This window comes from Sciurus vulgaris (genome assembly GCF_902686455.1).
Source record: "Sciurus vulgaris genome assembly, chromosome: X".
Taxonomy (NCBI): Eukaryota; Metazoa; Chordata; class Mammalia; order Rodentia; family Sciuridae; genus Sciurus; species Sciurus vulgaris.
Window position 1 is genome coordinate 40,801,109 of NC_136471.1, and position 9,222 is coordinate 40,810,330.

The 9,222-nt window shown below is 40.9% G+C and overlaps 1 protein-coding gene across 7 annotated transcripts in view; it reads left to right on the top strand.

The window, feature by feature from the left end:
• The window catches only part of CHRDL1 (chordin like 1), a 114,256-nt gene extending 106,044 nt beyond the window's left edge, over nucleotides 1-8,212 (top strand). For 4 of the 7 annotated variants that reach the window (XM_079124859.1, XM_079124860.1, XM_079124855.1 and 1 more), the window contains exons 10-12: nucleotides 5-172; nucleotides 2,201-2,290; nucleotides 5,873-8,212. In XM_079124859.1, the coding sequence (XP_078980985.1) occupies nucleotides 5-172; nucleotides 2,201-2,290; nucleotides 5,873-6,003 (389 nt within the window). In that variant the 3' untranslated portion in view covers nucleotides 6,004-8,212. The remainder of the gene's footprint in view (nucleotides 1-4; nucleotides 173-2,200; nucleotides 2,291-5,872) is intronic. The other 3 variants (XM_079124857.1, XM_079124861.1, XM_079124858.1) reach the window with 1 other exon arrangement.
• The last annotated feature ends 1,010 nt before the right edge of the window (nucleotides 8,213-9,222 follow it).

A 9,222-nucleotide genomic window follows, 5' to 3' on the forward strand; every position in this document is an offset into this window, starting at 1 on the left:
CCAGAAGAACTTCCAGGCCAAAACTTTGACAGCAAAGGCTACTTTTGTGGAGAAGAAACAATGCCTGTATATGAGTCCGTGTTCATGGAGGATGGGGAGACTACCAGAAAAATAGCCCTGGAGACCGAGAGACCACCTCAGGTAGAGGTCCATGTTTGGACCATTCGAAAGGGTGAGCAAGATAACATTAACTTTTTGTCTTTGTAAGTGCAGGGGACAGAGAAGAAAGGGAAGACTCATCTCAATTTTGCTTCAACATGTTCCTCTGTTTGGATCAGAAGTTTTCCTGATTGCTTAGAAACTGACATGTCTAACACAATTGTCTTTATGGCTTTTCACATTTAACCATGGTCTGTGTTAAAGATTAGTATTAACCCTTGAGGTTCCTAAGCATGCCACCAAAAGCTGAAGGAGTGATTCTTAATCCTGGCTGCATATCAGAATCATCTGAACAAGTTTTCTCTTTTATTTTTCTTTAATACCTACTACCTGGACCCTACCCCAAGAGTCTGATTAGTTGGTCTTGGTAAGGCCTGGGCATCAGTGTTCTTCAATTTCCACATGTGATTCTAATCTGTAGTCAGGGTTGCAAACTACCAAACTGTGCTCTGCCTTTGCAGTACAAAGCTCAACAAACAGGAAACCTATTCGTTCAGTGTCAAGCTAAGTCTGTAGAATCATGTTGTATACTCTGGGGTATGAAATTAAAAACATCATCCCTGACTTGAGAAGATTATAAACTCTCTAGAGAAAGAATCCCTGTCATGATGTCCACTTCTTTTTCTGATTACTCACAGTGACAACCATAACAAGCCACGTTCTATTCACTGAAATCCTATAGCTATTCACACCATTCTATAGGTACAAGGCTAGTGCTGGTCTAGTCTGGTCAACTTTTCTAGGAATCCAAGTGAGTGTAGAGGTAGATTCTAGTTGGAAAATTATACACATCCTCTTGCTACTAGCTCCCATATAAGGCTTGAGAGTGCTCAACCTTTGGCGTGCTTCAGCATCATGCAGAGAGCTGTTTTAAAATGCAGCTATCTGGCCCTATACCAGAGATGTGAATTCAGCAGGCCTTAGGTAGGGTCTAAATATTTCCATGTTTAAAACATAGCCTGATGATTCTAATGCAGGTGACACTTGGACCACACTTTCAGGAATACTGCTTGAATATTTATGGAATTTTTTTCTTTCCCTTTTCACAACAGCCTTTCTTTCTCTAAAGAATATGCTCCTCCTGACCCCTTAGAAAATAAATATACTAGTACACACATGTGTTTTTTTGTCCATTCTTATTTTGGCTTTATACCTAGGCATGTCAATTTCCCATCTTTAACTCCGTAGCGTATCTATCACTGGTCATCTAGGCACTAGTCTGTTGGCTTCCCCAGCAGTAGGCCCAGTATTTGTCACCTCACATCTCTCATCCCTCTAACTCACTCGTGTAGCATCTAAATAGCCTCATGTTCACCGTGCTGAGTTATCAAGGTCTGTGTTGTTGATCAGAGAAAAACCCAGACTTCATCTCCTTTGCCCCCGTAGACCTCTTGAGGATTATTTAAGCGGGTTAGAGACATGTTGCTCCTTAACTAATAAGCAGTTTTCAGTTATTTACCTATTACTCTGATTAAAGCTTTTCAGGCCAGGTTGAGACTGTGCAGATTACTCTATTTTAACTCTCCCCCTTCCTTTTAATAAAGGAAGGCTAAAGGAGCTGAGTATTTCCCAAAGAAAAATGTGCTCTTCAATGAGTTCAGGAACAGGGGTGGCTTTTCCATTTACACAAATAACCTGTCTGCTATCCTACTGCTGGCTCTCATTGTTTAGCCAGGAGGGCAGCCCAGTGGTTTGGCAGGAACATAGTAGTCTACCCAGATTTGGGGCAAAGGCACAATTTCTAATACTGCCTTTGGCTGCAGAAGCTCCAACCAGCACCCATGCTTGATTCCATGTGGCTTTCCCTAGGAGGAGGTCCTGTGGTCAGCAGTAATATCTCCCTTATCTCCATTCCCTGGAGAAGCCAAATAGAGGCCAGTGAGCCAAGGAAGCAAATGGAGTCAATTATAACCTTTGAGCCATCCAAGTTCCTGGTTAAGCACATTACACAGCCTAGCTCGATACTCCTAAGCCCCAGTAATGAGATGATATGCTCATAGAGAGTGCCTGACCACCTGCCCTACTTTGTGCTCGGCCCCAGGCATCCTCCAGCACTTCCACATTGAGAAGATCTCCAAGAGGATGTTTGAGGAGCTCCATCACTTCAAGCTGGTGACCAGGACAACCATGAGTAAGTGGTACCTCTCTTTATTCCTCCCTGAACAATGCATCCAGCTTTTCAATATAGTACAGTGAAAACTGTAGTCCCTGTGTTCTTAGTGAACATTAGCAATGCTCAGTGTCAAAATTATAGGATGACCCATTTCTCCTCTGGGGGACTCAGCAGCAAATAGGATTTCTGAATGTGAACTGAAAAGCTTGGACATGATGAATAGAAACCCAGATGTATAAGCTACCTCGGGTCAAGCACCCCTGCATGTCTCTAATGAAACTGCTAAACCCAAAGTCTCAAGACGGTTGGAGAAAGCCTCCCAATATTCCAGGTCTGATATAATTGTGGACACTTCTCATCTGGAAGGTCATGTTCTCTGGTGGTGGGGATAAGAGGAAAAAAGGAATGTGTATCAATTCCTGTGTTGTATCAAAGCTCTTTGAGTCCTTTAGCACTGTCCCTGTGTGGTCATGTTTCTTTAAAAGCATTCAGGCATTCAAGCATGCTTGCAACTCTCCCACTTTCTACGCTAGATGGAGCCTAGGGACTAGATACTGCTAGGCAATGGTGAGGTGGGGTGGGGAGCACATCTAATAGAATAAAAGGCACAAAATTTCTATCCACAGGGAATTCTAATGGGCGAGACAGAACATGAAAATGCCTTCAGTATGAATTAGTGTAGTTCTGAGGAGTTAAATACCTCAGTGCTCAGGGGAATCTGCAAAGAACAATGAGCTGAGAGCCAGGTGGGCTTAGTCGGGGAAGACTTCGGGGAGGAGGTGTGTTTTGAAAGAGAAGGGTGTGACTGGGCACGAGGTCAAGAAATCAGTCCAGGAAGAGGGTGCAGCCTAAGAGAAGCCTCAGACAGGAGCAAACAAGAAATGTGGGTGGGGGTGAGGAACAATCACAAAGGCCACATAGGGTGCTCTGAAAGATGAGAAGAGTTGATCGGAAGTAGTCAAAAGGCCTAGAAGAAGTCAGTGAAAAGTTCACAGATAAGACAAGTAACCATGGGAGTTGCTGCAGAAGTACACACAGCCTAGTGGTATCAAAATGGTGCTTTGGAAAGTTGTCTCTGGGCTGTTGGATAGATTCATTAAGCACCTATTTTGATGAAGCCAGATTTTGGAGTGTCCAATTTGCTGTGCCAAGAAGTTGGATTTGATCTCCAAGCCAGAGAACCCCAGTGGAAGCACTTAAGCAAGTTAACATATTCACATGTTTTTTTAGAAAGAGGTTCTTATTGGAGTGAGAAGTGGACTATTAGTGAATGAGCTGGCAATAGTCTGACCTTGGAAGCTATAATTCTATCTCGAGTTGGTGAGACAGGGGAGGAGAGCTCCCTATAAGGCACATTTCTGTGGTTAAATCAACAAGATAGGTGTCAAAGGGAGAATTGACTCCAATATTATCAATTTCATAGATGGAGAATAGTAATTCCATTCACCAATGGGAAAGTCTGAAGAATAGCAGGTATTAGTAAAAGAAAGAGAGGGTTTCACTTGGAAGATGTTTACTTCGTTGTTATTATCATCATTATCATTATTATCAGAGTCCTTATACAAGCTAAATTATAGCTAAACTCTTGTATTTATATTTTTTAAATTTTTATTGGTACATAATAATGATATAGAATAGTGGGTTTCATTGTGGCATAAAACTATATGCACATAACAGTCAGTCAGTTTCATTGCCCAGTTCCTCCACTTTTTTCCACTCCCCCCTCTACCTGATCCCCTTCCTCTACTCTACTGGTCTTCTGTCTTCATGAGATCCCTTTTTTCTCTCCAGCTTCCCCATTTGATGGAAAACATATGACCCTTGACTTTCCAAGTCTGGATTATTTCACTTAACCTGGTGCTCTCTTCTTCCATTCATTTCCTGCAAAGGACATAACTTCCTTCTTCCTTATGACTGAGTAAAACTCCATTGTGCATATACACCACATTTTCATTTTCCATTTATTTATTGATGGGCATCAAGCTGGTTGCATAACTTCGTTATTGTGAATTGCACTGCTATAAACATTGATGTGTTTATATCACTATGGTATGCTGATTTTAGTTCTTTTGGATAAATGCCAAGGAGTAGTACGGCTAGGTCATATGGAGTGTTCCCATTCATAAGTTTTTTTTTTAAATCTCCATACTGATTTCCATATTGGTTGTACTAATTTAAATTCCCATCAATTGGAACATGTTTAAATTAAGATGCTTGAGAGCCATCTGAAAACAGTTATTCAATAGGTAGCTGGAAATAGAGTTAATTAGGTCCAATGTCTTCTGCTGGACTAATAAAAAATAAAATGTAAATAGTATAAGAATTTGAATGGAAGTAGTGGGAGTCCTTACAGGTCTGCAAGGAGTAAAGGTAGGGTCTAGCATCCAAAGATCAGTGGTGTGACTTTTGAAATTAACATTTAATTTCAAAGAATGTATTTTAGTACCTAGCAAGGTACTGTGCTAGGCTCCAGAGGATTTAAAAGATTATTTAGACACACTCTGTGCCTATAGCAATTAGGAATTAGAGTGTACCATGGAAGTAGATGATATTTGCTTCAAACTGTGCATCTGAAGGAAGTGAATAGTGAGATGGTTCTATGGGATCACCTGAGGATAAAGAAGAATAAACCAAACTCTTTTACATAGGTGCTTAGCAGAGCCTCGTTGCTTGCCTAGGCCTTCTTTTTCTCTCGTACCTTCCCATTGAGTCAGAGAGAACCTGGAAATGCAAGGAATCCAAGGGAGAAAGGATCAAAGACACCAAGTCTCAAGGGGAGAGAATCATGTTCATATGTGGCTAAGGAAAACCACGAGTTCACAACAGGTTTGGTGTTAAGAGAAGCTTTCTGACCTTAGACTAGGGGTTCTGCAGGTTTCATTGTCATAAATAGGAATAAGAAGAATGAAGAGAATTTCCAGGGTGGGCAGAGACAACAGGGAATGGAAATGATACAGCTGAGTTTACCTAAAGTGGAAAGGGTTATGGGGACATGAGAATGGAACACTATAAGGAGCCATGGGAGGGAATTTAAAGAGGTTGGAGGAGTATAAAGAACATGTGGATATAGAAGGAAGTAGAAGAGAACAGTTTTTGACAAACACATTTCAGGAATAAAGAAAGGGTGGTAAATAATCAAGTAATCCACAACAGTATGTAAGGTCTCTGAGATTAAGCAAAGCCCTAGCAATGTAGCAGGTATTATTTTCCACAGTGCCTTTTTTGACCTGGCACCAAATGAACCTCCTAAATAGCTAACAGATAGTAGATCATTTAGCAAATGCTAAAAATGCTATAAATATTCTCTCCAAAATTCTTAGGTTTTTACTCTTCAAGAGGAATTTATGTATTATTCTTGGGATTCTTACAAATGCCATGTGTTGTAGTAAAAACTCCATGCCTTGTTTTCCATATCTTCTCCCAGAAAAGTGTTTTGGGAATGATTTTGCTGATACTACCTGATATTTGTATGTTTGTGTTTCGGATCTCCTGGTGGATCCATGAGTAGGTAGATGAGGATGGGGACATGTATTGGTTCTATTCCAAGTTTGCTGTGCTCTGTTCTTATTCTCTTTTGGATATTGTGTGTTTGCCTTTTAGGCCAGTGGAAGATATTCACTGAAGGAGAAGCTCAGATCAGCCAGATGTGTTCAAGTCGTGTGTGCAGAACAGAACTTGAAGATTTGGTCAAGGTTCTGTACTTGGAGAAGTCTGAAAAGGGCCACTGTTAGGCAAGACAGACAGTATTGGATAGGGTCAAGCAAGACAACCCAAGCTGCAGCTGGACTGTCAGCTTATTTTGCTTAAGTCAACAGTGCCCTAAAACCCCAAACTCAAATGCAGTCAATTATTCATGCCATGCACAGCATAACTTGCTCCTTTATGTGAAGTGGTGTGTCAGACCTTAAACATCTTTTCTAGAGACTCAAAGAGTCTTGAATGATTAGTGGGAGGAGCAGAGTTGATCACACTGCAGCTCTAGTTTCTTGGAGAATCACATTTCTTTACGGGTTAAAGAGCAAACAAAACCCCAGGGTTTCTATCTAGAAAGTTATTCAAATGAAAGAAAGAGAAGGGAATTGCTTAGTAGAAGTTCTGGAGTATAGAGCAATTATTTGTATGAAATTATAATCTTTGAATCTCAGAATGTCTTTCGTTCTTTATAAAACCATTACATCCCCACACTCATAGGCATGAACACATACATATGTACAACCACATGCACATGAAATTCTAGTGTCCATTCTGAGGCAAAGCCAGCCTAGACGCTGCCCTTCTTCCTTTAGTCTGGCCCTGAAGTACCTTGAAGAGTGTTGGTACCCTTGGAGAAAAAAGAAAGAATTGGAAGAAAAGGCTCTGCCCTTAGGTCTTTGAGGTAGCTGCTGAAGTTACCAACAGTAGTGTCAGGGTGAAGAATAAGAGCACTATTCCATGAGCTTACTCACTTTGAAGTTTTAAATAACTTTTCCCTAATGATACACCCCTTTTCTTTTCAGCCTGACCATGTGGAATCTCCATAAAGAAACTAGAATTAGGTAAAATTGCCAGAATCCAAGTCAGTAAGACAAAACAATTGTTGAAGAAAGAATTGATAATAATAAAGCAGGTCATTTTTATTTTCACAGCAATGAAGCTCACCAATTAATTGAGTGATACTAATTTTCTTGAGGCCATAGTTGTCTAGCCAGAAAATTGGGGTGGAGTTATTAAGTTGTAGAAGCTCCTTACAAAGGAAGTTTTTCTTCTTCTCCAGTTACAGAAGTTTATTTTTTACTTTGAAAAGAGGCTCAGCCCTTATGAACTTCTGATAAAGATCTTTCAACTAAACTAAACCCTCCCACCATTCTTGCCTTATCCACTAAGGATAGTGGATTTGCATTGAGGGTTCTAGAGAAGGCTGCTCCTAAAATGCCTATTTATGGCCCAATAGCAGAACATAAATTATCCACTCTGAGATCCAGCTTTAGAAATCATCTCTTTGAGAAAAAAAATTTTCACAGCAAGGATCTCAAGTTGTTCCTCTGGATTTGTCTCCTCTAAAGAACATGAATGAACTCTAATGAGTACTTGGAAATATTGAAGACCAAGAAATTCCATTGTTTCCTATCCCATGGCCATAGGAGGGATAATATGTTTTTCCTTAGTGTATTTGACACTGGTAGGGTAAAATATAAAAGGTCCGGTCTTGATGGACCTGGCATAAGGGTCAGTTCCCATACAAGACACAAGGGCCTTGCTGCCAGGACTTCATAGAACAAGCGCTTCCCAAGCCCATCACACACATTCCTCTCGGAAGCAGGAAGAAGGCATCCTGGGCTGAAATGCCCCAGACATTGTGTGTGTCTGGTGGGGGAAGGGGTGGTTAGGCAGCTGTCGTCTCTCTCTTAGAGGTGGCAGTATTTCCATAGCATGGAGACCAGTAACCGGATCCTGAAGAAAAGTGGTGATTCCCCTTCTAGATGATTCACCCCAAAGCCTTCCCACCCAGGTGTTCTCTGAAAGCTCAGCCTTAAGGAAACACCCAGAGAGGTTCCCTAGATAGACTCCTGCCTCCAGGTGCTGGGACACACCCTTCTAAAGTGCTGTGAGAAGCAGGAGCCAGGAGCTGTGTTAAGCCAACGTAGAAATCCTCCAGTATTTGGTGTTGTGTAGGGAGTAGGACATAGGGAAAAGAGGCCACTGTAGTTAGTAGAGAAGAATGGATTTGGTTCTTCTTGTGTATTTATTTGTATCATAAACCCTTGGAACAACAAAGATCATAAGTACCACCTTGCAGTTGTAGCCATTTTCTAGTTAACTCATGTAAACAAGTAAAGAGTAACATAACAGTATTACCCTTTCACTCTTCTCACAGGACATGTACCTGAATATGGTACTTATTTATGTAGTCACTGTATTTCTGGATTTTTAAATTAATAAAGTTTTAATTTTGAAAAGTCATCTGCAGGCAAGCCGTGTGAGTAATTCACTCTCTGACCTGGGACTGGGTGACATGTGATGGGTTGGTCCGGTGATTTTGCAGTCCTCTTGACACCCCTCTCATACCATAGCATAGTGGTTAACAGATTTTCCAGCCAGTTCTTCACTTGCCAGCTGTGTTTGCCAGTCTCCCCAACTGGAAAGTGGGATAATAGTAGTATTATTGCCCTTTGCATGCAAAGTTATAGTGAGGTCTACTTTTGTCAATGCATATAAAGTGATTAGAATAGTGTCTGGTGCATAGTGAGCATTCATTAATGGCCATAGATATTCAAGGATAGCATAAAAATGAAATTGGCCATTTCCCTTTATGCCTTTGATTTATATTTAAAAGGGAACTCAATATTGGTCCTCTGCTCATCGTTTTTATACAAAAAATGTGCATAGGGAGAGGGAAGAGTTTTGTCATGCATGTTGATCCAGACTAAATTCCCTCAAACCTCTAATATCAGATAAATGTGAGTGGTAACAGAAATCAAAATATGAGAGTGCTTCAGGAGAGGATTCCAATGTATCAACTGCTACTAAGACATCGAATAAGGACAAAATTATGTGTTGGGGTTGGCAACAAAGAATGAGTGTTGCTGGAGTGACTGGAACAGAGGCCTCATTGGAGTGGATTGTAGGAGTGAATGGGGAGATGAGCAGTTGGAAATAGCAGCTCAAGACAACTCTTCGGAGAATAGTTTGCAGGGTGTAGAGAGGTATGGTGAAGGAAGTAGCTGGAGAAGGAAATAAGATCAAAGGAAAGTAATTTTGTCTTAAAAATGGAGACTATTTGGCCATATCAAAGTATTGGGGAAGATACAATAGAAAGGAAAGATTGAAGATAGTGGGCAATGGTATCTGAGATAAGTGAGGAGCATTCTCCCATGGTGCACCACAGAACTCAAAATTCTTAACCCACCACCTACATGAAATTTTGACCTCTGTTGGCCAGTACCTTACATTGAGGTGCACCTAGTTCTACT